Here is a 19,355-nt window from a genome sequence, read left to right on the forward strand (position 1 = left end):
AGTCATTATACTAAAAGAATTAAAGATTTCACAATCGATGATGTTTGAACCCATATATTAAATGAGGCACAAGTACAAGTTGGCTACACGAAACGTCAACAATAATTCACATAAATTATCCCAAAAACTCGAGTTAATTGAAAACATCTATTGTCTTGGATCGTGTGAAAAGAAGCTCGATATCTTTTAAACCAAACCAACTATGACAGGCATCTCGAATATAAACACCTCTAGACCTAACCCACAAGCACTTAATTACAACTAGAGTAAATTGCATCAGAGATTCCCAAACTATGATTCTCATTTTCAATGGGTTTCAAATTTTAAAAAATTTAATTATATCTCCAAATTTTCAAGATTATGTCAATTAAGTCCTTTCATTACTAAACTTGTTAAATTCACTATTAAGCAAAATGACACTTTACTTTTTAAATTTTAAATTATGTCACACAGGATCTGATATGTTACTTAACAACCAACTTAATGGTTTTAGTATCATAAGGACTTAATTAACATAATCTTGAAAGTTTAAGGATGTAATTAGAATATTTTAAAGTTTAACAATTAATTTAAAATAAGTCATAGTTTAGGAGCCTTTAGTGCAATTTACTCTTACAACGAGCTACATGTATGAACGACTAAGGGTGGGTTTGGGACGGCGCTACAGTATGGCCTATCCAAATTGTGTCATTTAAAACAAATAATTTGTTTAAAAGATCAAATATTTCTAACTTTTGATTTAATATTTAATGGCGATTTTCACTATTTTTATTTAAAAAAAAACCATTTAATTTTACATGTTTTTCATACACGATCTTCTTCATCAGTATCGTCCTTAAAACTGATCCAATCCAAATCCAAAAACAAAAAACCCAAAGTAAAGATATGGAGCTACGAACATTTCATCATCATCTTCTTCAAGTGTTTATGTTATTATTTTTGATAAGCAATTGTTACGCGAGATTCGTGGTGGAAAAGAACAGCTTGACGGTAACATTGCCGGAGAAGATTAAAGGAACCCATGATAGTGCGATTGGGAACTTTGGGATACCTCAATATGGTGGAAGCATGGCTGGTGTTGTGGTTTACCCTGAAGAAAACCAAAAAGCTTGTAAAAGCTTTGATGACTTTGGGATTTCGTTAAAATCCAAGCCTGGTTCTCTTCCTACCTTTGTTTTGGTCGATCGTGGAGGTATTCTTTTCTTTTTTTTTTTCAAAATTTTCGCCTTATAGGAAAAATTAATCTGTGATTTTGTTTATTTGAGCTATAATTTGTTTGTTGTAGGGTTGACCGATAAGGAATTTTTGTGTTGTTTTAGCTAATTTGAGTAATTCCAATTGGGGAATTTTTAATATTAGGTTTAAAGTTCAAATTGTTGGATTTGGTTTATTTATGGGGCAATAATTTATTTGTTAGTTTGGGATTTGAGGGTTAATTGATTTGGTTTTTTCATCTACTTGGATTTATGTTATTATTTTTTAACTAATTCATTTAAATAAATTTAGGTTTATCAGTTTCCATTGATTTCATTATCATTTATTTATATATTTATTCATTCATTTATGTATTAATTTACTTGTTTTCAGCTATGCTTTAAGTTGTTTGGAAGGATGTCTTTTTCTCTTTTTATCTTCCTAGTGGTTTTCTGAAATTAGGTCCATTTTTTTAGCTTCATTTCCCTCCTTTCATAGGGATATAGCCTTAGAGGTGTCTACAAAAGTAGAGCTAAGTTTCTCTGATTCTTGGTTTTGCTTTAAGTACCAGTTTTAGACTCAATATCCGAATATGTGTACGGTGATATGATTTTTCAAAGATCCTCCTAGGTACATGAAAAAAATTTGAATATATCTGTGTCAAACACATATCTGTATTTGAAACTCTTACCCGAGTCCAAGTGAACATATATGCTTTGAGTTTGGTTGGTTCTCAAGACAGATGTATGATAATAAAAATGAATTTCAAAATGCTGGTTATCTAAGAATTTCGTAGTAATGGCTTGTAGTTTTCTCCAGATTGGATAAAGTGGTTTAGAGCTAAGTTTCTCTGACTCTCAGTTTTGCTTGAAGTACCCGTTTTGGACTCAATACCTGAACATGTGTGCGGTGATATGTCTTTTCAAAGATCCTCTAGGTACATGAAAAAAAATTGAATATATCAGTGTCAAACACATACCTTTATTTGAAACTCATACCCAAGTCCGAGTGAACATAGATTTAGAGTGTATGATTTGAGTTTAGTTGGTTCTTAAACAGATGTATGATAATAAAAATGAGTTTCAAAATAATGGTGATCTAAGCATTTCGTAGTACTGGCTTATAGTTACCTCCGGATTAGATAATTCAGTTACATTACTACAATGCGACTACGCTGTTAATAATCCTCTAGATATCCGTTTGAAGTACCCGTTTTAGACTCAATATCCGAACATGCATAGGGGGACACATGACTTTTCAAAGATCCTCCAGATACATGAAAAACAAAAACAAACATATCCGTGTCAAACATGTGCCTACATTTGAAACTCATACCCGAGTCTGAGTGAACATAGATTTAGAGTGTATGATTTGAGTTTTGTTGGTTCTCAAACAGATGTATGGTGATAAAAATGAGGTTCAAAATGCTGGTTGATCTAAGCATTAGGTAGTAATGGCTTATAGTTACTTCCAGATTAGATAATTCATTTACATTACTAAAATGTGATTACACCGTTAAAGAGATGAGAAAAATCTGAAGTGTTGCCTATATACGGACACCAGCTGCTGCTAAGGTTGTAAAATTTGCTTATTGTCCTAGATTGAGTTATGGTCTTAGATGTAATTTTTCTTTAGTTTTTGATATATATATATTTGCGGAGACCGCATTTAGCGCCTTTTTCCTTATTATTTTTCATGATTGCTTCTTTGCTTTAAAGGTTTGGAATGTACAGCAAGCAGGTGCTTCTGCTGTGCTTGCTGCGGATGATATTGAAGAAGCATTAATAACCACGGACAATCCTGAAGAGGACAGTTCATCTGCCAAATACATTGAAGATATAACAATTCCATCTGCCCTTATCGAGAAAAATTTTGGTGAAACTCTAACCCTGATGATCATGTCGAGTACGAGCTATGGACCAACAGCAATGATGAATGTGGAGTTAAATGTGATATGCTGATGGCATTTGTGAAGGATTTCAAGGGTGCTGCTCAGATACTCGAAAAAGGTGGCTATACGCAGTTCACACCCTATTATATAACTTGGTACTGTCCTCAAGCTTTCACCCTAAGCCGACAGTGCAAATCTCAATGCATCAACCACGGAAGATACTGTGCACCGGATCCTGAGCAAGTTTTTAGCTCAGGTTATGAAGGGAAAGATGTAGTTATTGAGAACTTAAGGCAACTTTGCGTTTTCAAAGTGGCAAATGAGACCAATAGGCCCTGAGTGTGGTGGGATTATGTGACTGATTTTCAAAAAAATGCCCCATGAAGGAGAAAAAATATAACAAGGAATGTGCAGATGGTGTTATCAAATCTCTTGGTAAATAGTTAATTGGAAGAATTCTTGGTTTATCTTAAAATTTCTGTTAATAGCACAGTCAAATATCAAAATCTTGCTGGAAACTAGTAATAAATTGATGATATTCTTTTGTCATCCATTCAGGGCTTGATGCTAAAAGGATTGAAAAGTGTATGGGAGATCCAGATGCTGATATGGAGAATCCTGTTCTGAAAGAAGAACAAGATGCTCAAGTAATCCTCTCAGGCTTAGATATTTTATGTTTAGGATTTGAGGGTTAATTGATTTGGTTTTTTCATCTACTTGGATTTATGTTATTATTATTTTTAACTCAATTCATTTAAATACATTTAGGTTTATCAGTTTCCATTGATTTCATTATCATTATTTATGTATTTATTCATTCATTTATGTATTAATTTACTTGTTTTTAGCTTTGCTTTAAGTTGTTTGGACGGATGTCTTTTTCTCTTTTTATCTTACTAGTTGTTTTCTGAAATTAGGTTTCATTTCCCTCTTTTCATAGGGCATTGTAGTTTGGCATCTTAATTTTACATTCAACAGGGCAGTTTGGCAGTTTGGCAGTTTGGCAGTTTGGCAGCTTGGCAGTTTGGTAGTTTGGCAGTTTGGTAGTTTGGCAGCTTGGCAATTTGGTAGTTTGACATTTTGGCATTTTGGCATTTTGGCATGACAATCGAAGTCTATATAAAACTTATATCAAGCAATGCAAAACAATCATCAATAAATCAAATCAAATATATACATAATGGGAGAGAAATCATGGGTGCTGATGTTTTGTTTGCTGTTGTTGTTAGTCCCTCACGTCAATCTGCTACAGCACTCGTCCCGGTTGGATTTGAGTATGCGGTTTGCTTAACTACTTGCGTCGCCAACGGAATTTCCTTTGGGGATTGTATTAAACCTTGCCTGCCATCAAAAGCACTAGTGGAGACTCATGAGGAAACCCACCTCACGAACAGTTCCGTATTCTGCACTGTCAGGTGTGCTGTCCTAACATGCCCGAGGCTAAGCAGCCAAGGCAGGATGCCTGGTAATTTTTCTTTTTTCCTTTTATATTAATATTTGATGGTAAGTAAGTAGTATTTGCTAAAGTAGTATGAAAAAAAAAAACAATAATACTACAATTATTGGCGTGACCCAAGTATCAGTGTGATGTTCCTTGTTTGTTGTTTTTTTTGGATCCTTCATGTTATATTTTTTAATTGTTTTCCTTATTTTTGGAGGATTTTATGTGCTAAATGCACCCCAGAATTTGTTGATTACTTGTTGTTATGATACTTACTTACCATCAAATATTAATATAAAAGGAAAAAAGAAAAATTACCAGGCATCCTCCCTTGGCTACTTAGCCTCGGGCATGTCAGGACAGCACACCCGACAGTGCAGAATACGGAACTGTTTGTGAAGTGGGTTTCCTCACGAGTCTCCACTAGTGCTTTTGACGGTAGAAAATGTTGAATACAATACCCAAAGGAAACTCCGTCGGCGACGCAAGTAGTTAAGCAAACTGCATACTCAAATCCAACCGGGACGAGTGCTGTAGTAGACGATTAACTTCCCTTGTAGCTTGGAGTATTATATGTTATATGTACAAACAAATATATTTCAATTACATCTATTTATATGGAAAAATAAGTTCTAAATTTATTAATTGGTTCAATAGCTTCAGTTTATTTTAATTTTAAATGTAATTATAAAAAGTTAAAATGTTTAAGATAAAAAATTAAAAAGATAAGTTTAAAATATCAAAATTTTGTACCTGCCGGTATTGGCTAGAATGAGCCAAAACACATTGGAACATGCAAAGCATATTGAAATCTTGACCGAAACGAAACCTAAACGACTTGGTACAGGCAGAAGACCAGAACGGTATGGTACCGATTACTAAATTGGATTTTTCTATTACACATTAGGTGAAAATTTGGGGGTTAACAAAAAAATTCTTAAAATTATTTAAGTATTGAAAATGCATGTTGTAATTAAAATTTTGATAAATTCAATCGATGTAAGTGAGATAATAATGTTTAAATTGGATAGGTTGAGTTATGAATTTGTTAGGATATCAATTCAGATAATGTTATCAAATTGATTTATTCATAAACCGATACAGATCTATTAAACCGGCAAAAAAATAGATTGAACTAGTGATGGAATTGAAATTTTTTTATTTCTTATCTTTTTAATCAAACCAACGAATGAGCAACATTTGATAAAAATAAAACATTAAAATGATTTTAGAAAATAAAATTTTAAACCAGTATTAGGGGGTCGGGCCGTAATAGAAAATTTTCTATTTAAGTCTTTTTTTATAGTTTATAAAAATTTAAATTAAAATAATAAAATTACACTTTAACCTCTTAAAAATAATAATTTAATTTTAATTTTTTACAAATTATAAATATACAAACTATTAAAATAATAAAATTATAATTTTACTATATTTTTAATATACAATTTAATTTACTCCCAACAAATTTTTCTCATTTCCGCCGATGTTTTAAACGTTGATTTATATGGGACATTATCAACTCGTTAAAGTCTAATAAATCGGCCATATTATTAGTAATAATGAGACAAATTTTCATTTACACTCTCACTTTTGCTTGGACAGCAAATGTCTGTTTATATGTTAAGTGGTCAAACATTGGGTCTTTACTCTTTAGTCAAAAAATATAATGACATTAGTTTTCCTTACAAATGATAAAATTATATTTTGATAGTAGAAAAATTTATGTTAAATTATTTTTCTGATTATGCTTCTATTTATGTGTTAAGTACATATGCATTTATAATTTAATCCATGTGTTTTAAATATACATCCTTAATTAACATTTTAACACTTAACTTGCCTGATTGGTTAACGGAATGATTTGATTGGTATAATATTAATAATTTAAAGATTTAATTAATTTTTTTGAGGTTTAAGGACTAATTTGAAAATCTAACAATAGTTTGAGAACATATGATGCAATTAACCTTAAAAAATAAAGGAAATGGTACTATGGTGGTTTACTATCATGTCTTCAACATAAATTTAGCTCTTAATGTTTACATCTTTTATCAAATTGATAATTTTTTTAGCTTAAATTGATCGTTGACCTTTTAGAAAGAGTTAAATTTAATGATCAACTTCTAAAAAAATGGATCAAATTGTTGAGTTTTTTAACGAAATATTGACTAAAACATTAAATTTTTAAACACGGTAGTTTGCAGTTTGCATGACAACCAGGGGCGCAAGCAGTGGCCTTGGTCCCCAGCCAAATGGTATACTTGCTATTTTAAGCCCTCTAAAATGTAAAACATTAAATATAAGTATTTTAAGCATTTAATTTTATATAATTTTATCTTAGTCCCCTAAACAAAATTCTTGGCTTCACCCCTGATAACAATCCATGTGTGCTTCATTTTTTTTATGATTTTAAATGATTTTATTAACGTAAATATATAAGACAAATAGTGTTATATTAGCATAAAGTACACATGGGCTATCATACGGGATGCCGCACAAAAATCATTAAAAAAATCTAATATTTTAGTTAGTATTTCCATTTAAAAAAATTTTCAGACTCTTTTCGAAAATTTAACGATTAAATCTGGATTAAAAAAAAAGAATAATGACCAAAAATAAATATAAACATCAAAGGCAAAATTATCATTATTCCTCTTTATAATAAAATATGTTATAAATTAAGGATCGTAAATGTTAGAATTTAAACTTAAACCCATAAATCTCTAACCCTTAAATTAGATGATAATACATGTTTAAACACATGTCTTCGTAGTTATTACAATAACAATCAGGGGTAAAGTCAGAAATTAAGAGGGACTGAATAGGTGTTTTTACCAAAACCTTTTTCCAATTTGGACCACTTTTTTTTTATGATTTCTTTTATTGTAATTGATTACATCAGGTTGTAATACAAAGCAAAAAAAAAAAAAAGGGTTCACTATTTGATCAAAATTATAATCACTAGGCCTGCATGCTACATTGATTAATTAAACACCCTTTTTCATACTTTTAACTATATTGTATATCAAACATATCTGTCCAATTTTAAATGATGCTAAATGATCACAAATTATTCCACAAAATATCTAATTTCACCACTTCCTAAGATTACTTTCTAAAATATACATTATTTAAATTTTTTTTATTTTTAAAATGTATATTTCGATATATATATTTATATATATATGTATTTAAACATGAGTATAAGAGTTAGCAACTATTATGAACATCTCTGATTTAAGATGTTCAATCTATCAAAAATTGAGTAAATTAGTCTTTGCACATTAAATCAAAAAACAAATTGATTATTTCTGTTAAAATTTTCATTCGTTTGTAGTGTTAAAAACTGGCGTAGTTAATTGAATAACCAGACAATGACACGTGGCATGTCACCTATACCTCATGCTAACGTATAATGACTTGTTTTTAACTGTAGAAATTAATGAAATATTTAACAGAAGCAGTAATTTGCTATCTGATCTAATGTATGGAGACTAATTTACTCGTGATTTGAATAGGAAGGAAAAAAAAGCAACCTGACTCCTAATACAAGGATCTCCACGAATACTTTGTACCGAATATAAGACGGTATAATTTTTAAAGATATTAAAAACTTTTAATAATTAAATAAATTAATACTAAAAATATATTTTATATGTCCTTCCAAATGTAAAACACATTTGACCATCATTAGGGCACATGTAAAAAATAAAATTAATGTCCTACTTTAGCATTATTTATTTTATTATAATTATATATTTTATTGGTTAAACTTTCATTTTCTTTGAAACCTTAAAAAGTACAATACGACAGCAATAAGTTAGATTGGTTCAATTTTTTAAGGCAAATATATATATATTTATAAATATCATATATTTAACATTTCGGTTTAGTTTTTTATATAAAAAAAACGTGAATTTTAAATTCTAAAGAGTATAGAAACTAAATTTAATGAAATAAAAGTATAAGAATAAAATTATTAATTTTCGAAAAGTATAAAAAATTATAACATATTTTAATTGTATGTTCGATATAATATATATTTAAACATAAATATGAGATCATATAAATTTTATAAATATGTTCTGATCATAAATAATCTTTTTGACACAAGAATACTTAGAATTACTCATAGCTCTTCAGTATATTCGAACCTACATCCTCCTACATTAGTAACAATACTTAGACCACTCGAACTAAAATTCAATCCACATATATTAAAAACTTTTAAAAATTTAAATAAATTCATACCAAAATACATATTTTATATGTCCTTCCAAATGTAAGATACATTTGAACATCATTAGAGCACAATATAAAATTTTTTAATGGCCTACTTTAGCAATCTTTATTTTTATTATAATTATATATATATATATATTTGTTAAACTTTCATTCTCTTAGAAAACTTTAAAGTTAAAAGTACAAGACGACAGCAACAAGTTAGATTGGTTCATTTTTTTAAGGCAAAAATCATGGAAATTGGATATATTTATATATATATATAGTGTTGTTTTTTGGTTTATAGGGGAAGTCCCTGTATTATAAAGATTATATCAATTTAGTCCCTTTATTATTAAAAAAATCAAATAAGTCCATATCATAACAAAGTTAATATTTACTGTATAAAAAATACCTTAAAAAATTATTATTTTTTCATTTGCAATTAATTAAAAACAAAAGATTTCATATACAAAACCATAAAAACTTTAAAATATATTAACTTTGTTAAACAATAAATGATATTTTTTATACAGTAATTGTTAACTCTATTCTAATTTGACATTATTTGATTCTTTTTTTTATAGTACGGAGATTAAATTGATCCATTTAATAATATATGGACTAATTTGATCAAGTCTCTATACTAAAGGGACCTCTCAAATACGTTCATAATTGTTTTTGAGGTATTATACGTTTTTATAAAATTTAAGTAATTATTTTTTATTTTTGTCACATGTTAAAATGTGAGGCTACCATGTGTCACCATGCTACTGGTCATGAGTGTCATGTCATCGTATTTTAACAGTGTTAGTAGAGTTGTACATGGGCCAGGTTGGTCCAGATTCGGGCTGAGCCCTAACAAAATTCTAGGCCTGACTGATAGGCTTCAGTCCCACTTTTCAGACAGGCCACCCGACTCGACCCATTGATAAGTCTAAGTATTAGTCATATACCTAAAAGAAGTACTAAATTAGTTTACGATTTTCAAGTTTGGTTACCAGTTAGAATAAAAAGAAATTAAATACAAATTAGTAAATATAAGTTACTAAGTTCAGATACCTTATTATATATTAACTCAAATACCTAAACTTAAATACTCGAAATTCCATTTTACGAACACCGGAAAAGACCCAATAGCTTTTGAGGCTATTAGAGCCTTAATTAATTAATGTGTATAACAATTAGTTTACACTAATTAAGCACCATTATTAACATCATTACTCTAAAAAAACACATGATTATGGTACATAAATTAAGCTTTATCTACTCCAATGTATGGTCCTAACATTTACTTTATTTCTCTCTTTTTCTTTTTGCTAAGCCATGCCATGCTGTAATATTATTCTCCAACATTTCACCTTTCTTAAGTTCTTAGCTTTAAATTCATTAAATTAATGTTTTTTTATAAAATAAAAATTTAAGATAAAAAGTTATCAAACAACCACTTTTCCGGTGGATTGATTAAAATATGAAATAAAAACTTTAAAACTCAAATTATTTTGGTTAAAATACTATAAAGGCCCTTGTACTAAGTATTGGATTATATTTTGTTCATTCTATTAAAAAAATAGGTAAATCAGTTTTTGTATGTTAGATCAAAGAGCAAATAAGTTATTCTGTTAAAAATCCCATCTATTTCTACTGTTAAAAACTGATATTTGTACATCAACATGAGGCGTGACATGCTATGTATCATTGTCTGGTTATTACGTCAGCCGCACCACTTTTCAATAGAGATGAACAAATTACTCATTAATCTAACATAAAAAAGTAAATTTTTAAGTAAAGGGAATAAAATGCAATCTAGCTCTCAATACAAAATTTCCATAATATTTTTTATGACTTTTTTTTATATACATAGAAAAATGTTTAGTCGATACAAGAGCCTTGGTCATTAAAATGGAAAAAAATTATAAAATTATAAATTGTTATAATGATAAATTTGTTTTTTTTTACTCCTCAAGAATTTATAATTCTATTTCGCTCCTTAATTTTTTTTTTGGTATCACTCGTGGTTGGTATTATATCAATAGATGTCGTATTGATCGGTACGTATCGATTTCATTATAAAACAAAATGTTACTTTAGTTTCATTATCCATCTCTATCAACATATACCTATACATATTTTTATATATTATTAAAAATTTTGAAATTAAAATTATAAATCAAAATAAATTATTATTATTTTAAATATAAAATTTTAAAAAATTCAAATACAATGGAAGAATGGATTGGACTCTCCTATCCCCTAAATACATCTAGAATTTATATATAAAAAAATATTTAAAAACATCGATAAATCTAAAATATTACTCCGATGTATGCCGATTCTATAGATATAAGTTTATACAAGAATTGAAAGGAATAATAGAAGGCAATCAAAATGATTAAAATTTATATTCTCACAAATTCCGAAATAATTAACTTTTATGTATTATAAAAATGGGTAAATTACACTAGCTGTCAATTATAAGTAAATTTCCTTTTTAATCACTGAAATATTATAAAATTTATTTTCTTTTATCACTCAATTATTCAAGTTTTTTTTTGTGACTAATTATTAATTATCAACGAAAAATTAACTTAATAACTTTTAGAAATTGGCAACATAATTAAAAATTATATTTTCAAGTACGAATCACAAAAAATTAAGATTAATTTCCCAAACAAGCCCAACCAAAGGGTAGATTGAAGTTATTTTCTCTAGACTTTTTATTTTTTTCCATATATGCATTTTTCAAATATATAAATAAATTTTAAAAATTAAATAATTTATGTCTTTGAAAAATATTACCACATCAACATTCCTCTCCAACATGAATAATTTCATAAATAAACAAAAAAAAATCGAAAAAAATATCTCGACAACCTCGAATAAAAAATTTAAATAAAAAAAGGAATTTTTTATTTATCCACGTGTCAAAGACCCAACACCACTAGAAATCTCATGCATACTGCCAGGGTTGAAACCCAAGCATCCAAGGAGACCTTGTTTGTAAGGCAAAAATGTTTTCCGCCTCATCTCCTCCGCGACGGCCCGATTCACCGTATAATGCAGCTCGTGTGCCGATACAGGAGGCGTTCTCCGCTTCGAACTCGCCGTCGTCGACGATGGCGCGTGTTTAACATCTTCCACTTCTTTCTTACCCAAAACAGAGTATTTCCTCAAAGGTTCTTTGATGTTAGTTGCTCTGCCTTCAGATGCACTCCTAAACAGCAATAAGTCCCTCAATTTCCATTTTTTATTGCCTCTTTGAAACGAAATGGCTGAAAAGATCGATGAAACGTAGGATTTGGGGGTTTTTGTTGATGAAAAATTGACGGGGTTTTCGAAATTTGAGGGACATTCATCTTGTTCATCCAAAATGATGTTGGTGACTCTAAATGGGGATAAAGATCGGCTTTTTTTGTGAATTAGATTGTAATTATAGCTTGAAGATGATGTTGTTGATGATGAAAATGAAAATCCAGATTTCCTTTCTCTTCCTCGTTGTTCTTGTTTCACTTGCGGTGGTTCATGGTGGTTCTCCGCCGTTGTTTCGAACAAATGCGGTGGTTTAAGTGGCTTTATCTTACCGCCGTCGAATAACTCGTCGGCTGATAATGAAGTTCTTTCCAACTGGCCGCTGAAATTAAACTCGAAATCTCCACACCCATTGTTACCATCATCATTGTCGTTGCTTTGCTTTGGCTCCCACTCGAAAGGGACCGCCGGTGAAGAACCGACGACGTGAGAAACGCCGTTGAGTTCACCGTACAACGAAGAATCATGAGAAGGACTGGTTGGAGCAGTGGAGAATAAGAGGTTCCCGCCGAAGCGTTGCGGGCTTGAGGGAGCGGTGATGTACGGCGATGAACATGAGCTGTCGAAGTTGAACTCCGTCGTAGGGAGCGGCGCCACCACTTCGACCTCCATTTGTGGCAGTGGGAATCAAAGGTAGAAAGATATAGAAATGGGAAGGTGGGCGGAGAGGGGGAAAAATTGGTGAAGTCTCACAAGGGCGACCCATTTATAAATAATGACTAGAGTAGTATAAGAGTCAAAATTGAACCTTCTAAAAGTTAGGTAAAAATTGAAAATTTGAAAATGGATTGTAGTTAAGAGTGTTTGGTCCATTTTTAAAAGGGATAATTTTAAAATTATACACGAATTTTAATTTAATATATAATTTGATACATGAATTTCGATTTGGTGCAATTACACGCTTCAAGTTTTAATTATGGTTTAAATGTATAAATAAAAAATAATTTTAATTCAACCGTATATATTTAAAAGAATAAATACATTAGTTTATTTTTATATTAAATATATAAAATTATTTGTATTGCAATATGAATACTTAAAAATGTATTATATCGATAATTGTGTAAGTAATTTACGAAAATTGAATTAAATTAATATTTATTAGAATATTATTACGAGATATTATCTTTTAGAAATATCTAAATATATTGTACATCTTTTAGGGATATAAATATATCTAAATATATTTATATATTGTACATCTTTTGGTTAAAATCGAATTAATCGATCAAACCAATCTAAAGTTTTTTATATAAATATATTTGAAAATAACTACGTAAGAGTTTATGTCTAATTTATATTTATTTCAAAACTATTTTTTTGAAATATTTATAAAGAAATTAAAATTTTATTAAATTATCAAATAAGTCCATAAACTCAAAACACAAAAGTAGTATAGACAAATAGAGAATCGAACTAAACTAAATGATCACGAATGATTCAAAAACTTCATAAAAACCAAATCAGACCAAATCAAACTCATCTTTAATTCGAGCTCGATTAAGGATTTATACAAAAATTTGATCTAACTTTATTTCATTATAAAACAAAAAAAGAGTTAATAATTTGAACTCATCTATCCAAACCATAATTAATCTAAACTCAAATAGAACCAAATCAAAATTAATTAAACAAGTAATTCGGAAACACGAGCCTCAAATCTAAAAGACTCAAATATAAAATAATTTTAACTCAAATCAATTTAAACTCGAAAATAATTGAATTTGAATTTTTTAGTCATTAAGTTTCATAAGTAATAATCATTGAAGTCCAATACGTGTTGAAATTTTATTGGTTTTCCTTTTCACTTCTACCATTCATGTTTTCACCTAATTGGGATATATATATATACACCCTTAATTTTTTTAAATTTGTTGATTGGATGAAAAAAAAAAGAGGAAATGATGATTTGGTATTTTAAAGCTAAGTTATTGAGTACTCCTTACTTTGACTACTAAGATTTTCATCAACCATTTATTTATTTTATTTTATTCGATAATTATATTGAGATTCAGATAAATCTTAAATCGAGTCAAATAAGATACATAAATTATGATAAGTTCTTTTAAAAATTTATCAAATTTAATACTACTTGACTCTTAAAAGAGAGAACAATTTTTTATTATAATCGATAAAATTAACTCAATTAATTTAATCAATTTTGGTTTTTTTTATCAAGGACTACAATAGATTTAGAATGATTTCTTACATGGATTTTTTATTCTGGGTTAAATCGAGAACCTACTAAGGTGTCGGTTCGAAATAAAAGGTTGGACTTGTTGATTCACGAATTGGTGCGAACCAATTGAATTGGGTTAATTTTTTTTAACATTTTATTTTTATAATTTTTTAATTAAATTAATTGGACCGATGAATCAATAATTTGACTAATTCAACGACCAAACCGATTTTAAAAATCTCATATAACATATTATCCGATATATTCATTTTTTTTAATCTAAATAAGTGAAAAGAGATTATAAAATATTGAAAAGGAAAAACATGAAAAAGGCAATGTGCAAGCCTGGGCATAAGCATCAAAAGCATGATTTGGTTGGAATAGGGTGTTCATTAGGTTGGACAAAATGAGTACCCCAAAAAATTAATTTATTTATCCTCCCATCCCCAAATCTTTGATTCATCCAAAGATTAAGTTTCATGTAGAGTTGTTTATGAATTGAGTTGAATCACGACTCAATTTAAAAAAAATACGATTGGACTCGAATGAAGAACGAGTCTAATAACTCAATTTAGGAAAAGATATAGTTTCATGTTAAGTACTCTCAAACCGTCAAAGCAAGTATGTACAAGGGGCAACCAAAGATTTTGGCCCCTCTTAATATTTATATATTTTTTTGTTAATTTGGTCCTTTCTATTAAACTCAATTTGGTCCTAACATTTTAAAAATAATCAAATTCGACCCCTTTAAAAAGAGTCGAATTACTACTTTTTAATGGAAATACAGACTAAAATGTTAAAATTTTAAATATAACATGCATTGCAATCCGCATGTACTTCATATATATATATATTTTTGCTTTTTTAATATTTTATAATTTTTTAATTATTTATTGACATTATATATAATATAGATAGTGTCATGTTAACATGAAGTACACACATAGACTATATTTAGTAAGCATTTTTCTAAAAACAACGAGTTTATCTCTTTTTTGAAAGCTTAAAAGCCAAATTTATTTAAAACAAAGAAGAATAAGGACCAAATTAACAAAAATAAAACTTAAAAAGCTAAATTTATCATTACGCAAAAATAATAATTCAATTTAAGTCCTTTTAATCTCGGGAAAAATCATTTTTTATACTTTCTAAAAAAATGATAATTTAATTTACGAAGTTTTAACACAAGATTTTTTACCTTTCACCCCCAAATTTTTTAAATTTCATCATTTCTATATACAAAATTCCCAACTTCATATTTGTGATAAAAAAGATTTTCAATTCTTTCGAGAGAAGTTTACGAATATAGTTGATCCAAAATCGATAAACCTTTCAATAAGTCCAATATTATTTTCATGAGTGAAAATTTTTTATCTCGACTCTACCAAAAACCCGAATACCTAACAAATAAACAAGTTCACAGAACAGAAAAAATATTCACCCAAAACATTATTTCTAATCAATTACCATTTTAGACCAACATCAACTTCATTTTCAACAAAATTTAGTACTGACAAATCCCAAATTCTACTAAAATCCCAGCATCTTTGTAATCCAAGAACACAAGTAACATATCAAAGATGTCTGAAAATCTCTGCAGACTGTTCTTCTTCTTCTTTCTTACAGACATTAATATCATTGTCCCAATGTCCACCATTGCAAAACATTAAAGACCTGGTTTGTCCTTTTACCGACAAATAAGGTTTTCTTTCTTGGCCCCAATGTGAGATTTTGCATTAAAGTTGACATAGACAAGAAATTGGGATGTGTGTGTAGCGACCTAAAAATTTCAGGTACGGGCGCTAGTCGATGTAATTTTATAAATTTGAAAACTGAATCTCGATTTTATTTGAAAAAAGGAGTCGCCACCGATCTTTTTTCTAGGTGTGATCGGACACCTACAAAATTCTCTTTTTAGAAGAAAAATTTATTTTTAAACTTTTCTAAAAAAGAGGTAATTTTAGGTCCACGTAAAAATCCAGAGAAAATTAGGGTTCGGGAGTCGGTTACGCGCGAGGAAGGTATTAGCATCCTCGCGACGCCCAAAATTGGTATCTCGTTAAATGCGCATTGTCCTAATTTTCAAAAATACGAGTTCCATTTAATATTTAGTCGTGATCCGATTGAAATACGAGAACCCCCTTTTTTTTAAAAAAACACGAGAATTTTGAAGCGCAGTATTTCTTTTTTAAAACGAAAGTTTTTTTTTTAAATACGAGAATTTTTGAAAACACGAGAATTTGTAAACACGAATATTTTAGAAACACGAAAATTTTTGGAAAAAAACGAAATTTTCTTAAAACACGACATTTTTTTTTGAAACACGGGAATTTTTAAAACAAGACATTTTTTTGAAACAAAATTTTTTCTTAAAAAAAAAATTTTAAATACGAGAATTTTTAAAACACGAAAAATTTTTAAAACACGGAAATATTTTTTTTAAAACACGAATTTTTTTTTTTGAAAACAAGAAAATTTTTGAAACACTAGAATTTTGAAAACACGAAGATTTTTGAAACATGAGAATTTTTAAAAGCACGAGGATTATTGAAAGCACGAAGATTTATAAAAAACGACAATTTTTGAAATACGAGAAATTTTTTAAACGCGAAAATTTTTTTCAAACACGAAAACTTTTGAAAACGCGAAAATTCGAAAATTTCTAAAATACGAGTAATTTTTAAAGATTCGAAAATTTGAAACAAGAATTTTTTTTTAGAAAAACGTACCATATTTAACACGAATCGATGATATTCACCCCAACATGGCAATGAAATCGACGAATTAGTGTCAAACCAATTCAATTTAATATTTAATCGGGTTGTATTAAAACACGAGAAATTTTTTTTTGAAACACGAGGATTTTTGAACATTTTTTATTTTTAAAACGGGTCCCGAATTTAACATAAGCCATCGATATTCACCCAACATAGCGATGAATTCGGTGACTCGATGCTAAACCGATTCGTTGCCTTATTTATTAAAATTATTTAAAATAAAGTAAAATTGAAATTTAATTAAATTGTAAATATAAATACAAAAATATAAAAATATATAAAATGCATAAAATGCTAATAATATTAAAATGAAATAACATAAAAATACGAGCATTAAATTAAAAGAGAAATAAATAAAATTACCGAAAAATCTAAAACACGAGCTTCGCCGAACGGGTTGCTAAAATTGAACCCCCTTTTTCTTCTTTTTCTTCTTTTTTTCTTTTTTCCTTTTTTCTTTTTTCTTTTTTCTTCTTTTTCTTCCTTTTTTTTTCTGCTGGGCTGCCTTGTTGGGCTGGCCTGCGCGGGCCTGCTGGCTAGTGGCCTGTTGGCTGCTTGTTGGGCTGCTGGAATTGGGCCTATTGTTGGCCTGCCCTTTTTTTTTTGTGCTGCTTCTTTCCCTTCTTTTTTTTGCTTTTTTTTTTTGCTTTGATTTTTTTTTTTGGGCTTGTTTCTTTTTTTTTTGTTTTTTCTTGGGCTGCTGGGTCGGATCGGGTCGTAGGTGGGTCGGGTCGGGTTGACCCGACTGTTATAATATTTTTTATTATTTCTTTTTTTTTTCTTTCTTTCTTCTTCCTCTTTTCTTCTTCCTTCTTCTTCCTTCTTCTTCTTCAAAGTCTAGCCTCCACCACCGCTTGCGCCGCCGCTACCTCCTCCGACGCCGGTACTCTTTCTTTTCTTCTCCTCTTTCTCTTTTCTTCTCTTTTCTTCTTTTTTCCTTCGAAAAAATCTCTCTTTTTGCAAGTTTTTTTTTTATTTTTTTTCGTGGGTGTCCTCATTTTTGGAGTTTAAACTCCTTTTTATAGTTGGTTTTGCTTCTTTTTTGCAGGTAGCAAGTGGGGAAGGAGCAGCCACCCATGTTTATGGCCTGAAAATCTGGAAGTGGGTGCCCCAAATCATGTAACTTGTCTGAAGGACCAAATCGCAAATGCAGCAAAACTTCTGGGGCTAAATGTAATTTTTAGAAAATTTAGGATTAAAATGAAATTTAATGAAAGTTTAGGGGTCTAAGTGAAATTTAAAGAAAGTTTAAGGGTCAAAATGAAATTTAGGAAAAGTTTAGGTGTCAAAATGCAATTTTTATTTTTTAAATTTTTTTTTTTTTGAAATTTTGAAAATTAAACACAAACTCTAGTCGGACAAAAATTTAGTGCTTACAACTGCCCCTCTTTGCTTATCATTGTGAAACAAGGATAGTGCAAAGACTTAAAAGCACTAAATTTTGTTCAATTGTCCAATCTTTATTCTTTACTCGGCATGTGATCCTGAGCTCAACTCATTTCTCGCAATATGAATTGACTATTTAAAACTAGACATTAAAAATAGAAATTGAAAATAGCTCAGCACGTGAGCCAAGGCTCAACTCACTTCTCGCAATATGAGTTGATTTTTGAAAACAGAATTTGCAAAAGGCTCAACTCACCTCTCGCAATATGAGTTGATTTTTGAAAAATAGAAAAAGGCTCAACTCACCTCTCGCAATATGAGTTGGTTTTTGAAAAATAGAAATTAAAAGGCTCAACTCACCTCTCGCAATATGATTGATTTTTGAAAAACAGAAATTAAAAGGCTCAACTCACCTCTTGCAATATGAGTTGATTTTTTTTTTTGAAACACAGAAATTAAAAAACAGAAATTAAAAACAGAATTTGAAAAGACCTCAGCGTGTGGCCTGAGACTCAACTCACCTCTTGCAATATGAGTTGATTTGAAAAAGTAGAATTAGTAAAGCAGAAATTGAAAATACCTCAGCGTGCCTTGAGGCTCAACTCATCTCTCGCAATATGAGTTAAGTTTTGAAAAGCAGAAATTGAAAATACCTCAATGTGTCTTGAGGCTCAACTCATTTCTCGCAATATGAGTTGAATTTTGAAAACAGAAATTGAAATTACCTCAACGTGTCTTGAGGCTCAACTCATTTCTCGCAATATGAGTTGAATTTTGAGAAGCAGAAATTGAAAATACCTCAACGTGTCTTGAGGCTCAACTCATTTCTCGCAATATGAGTTGAATTTTGAAAACAGAAATTGAAATTACCTCAACGTGTCTTGAGGCTCAACTCATTTCTCGCAATATGAGTTGAATTTTGAGAAGCAGAAATTGAAAATACCTCAACGTGTC

The 19,355-nt window shown here is 29.5% G+C and overlaps 1 protein-coding gene and 1 pseudogene across 1 annotated transcript; one reads left to right on the forward strand and one right to left on the reverse strand.

The window, feature by feature from the left end:
- Window positions 1-885: 885 nt before the first annotated feature.
- LOC121203406 (vacuolar-sorting receptor 3-like) lies at window positions 886-5,167 on the forward strand (annotated as a pseudogene).
- A 6,463-nt stretch (window positions 5,168-11,630) lies between these two features.
- On the reverse strand, window positions 11,631-12,756 carry LOC107928855 (uncharacterized). The gene has a single exon (XM_016860128.2). It carries the CDS (start codon window positions 12,669-12,671, stop codon window positions 11,664-11,666), a length of 1,008 nt encoding a protein of 335 aa, XP_016715617.2. The 5' UTR covers window positions 12,672-12,756; the 3' UTR covers window positions 11,631-11,663.
- Window positions 12,757-19,355: the final 6,599 nt, after the last annotated feature.

This window comes from Gossypium hirsutum, chromosome A01 (genome assembly GCF_007990345.1).
Source record: "Gossypium hirsutum isolate 1008001.06 chromosome A01, Gossypium_hirsutum_v2.1, whole genome shotgun sequence".
NCBI classification, from domain to species: Eukaryota; Viridiplantae; Streptophyta; class Magnoliopsida; order Malvales; family Malvaceae; genus Gossypium; species Gossypium hirsutum.

Excerpts from the sequence above, each read along its gene's own strand:
- LOC107928855 (XM_016860128.2), bottom strand. The coding sequence starts at position 12,671 with ATGGAGGTCGAAGTGGTGGCGCCGCTCCCTACGACGGAGTTCAACTTC.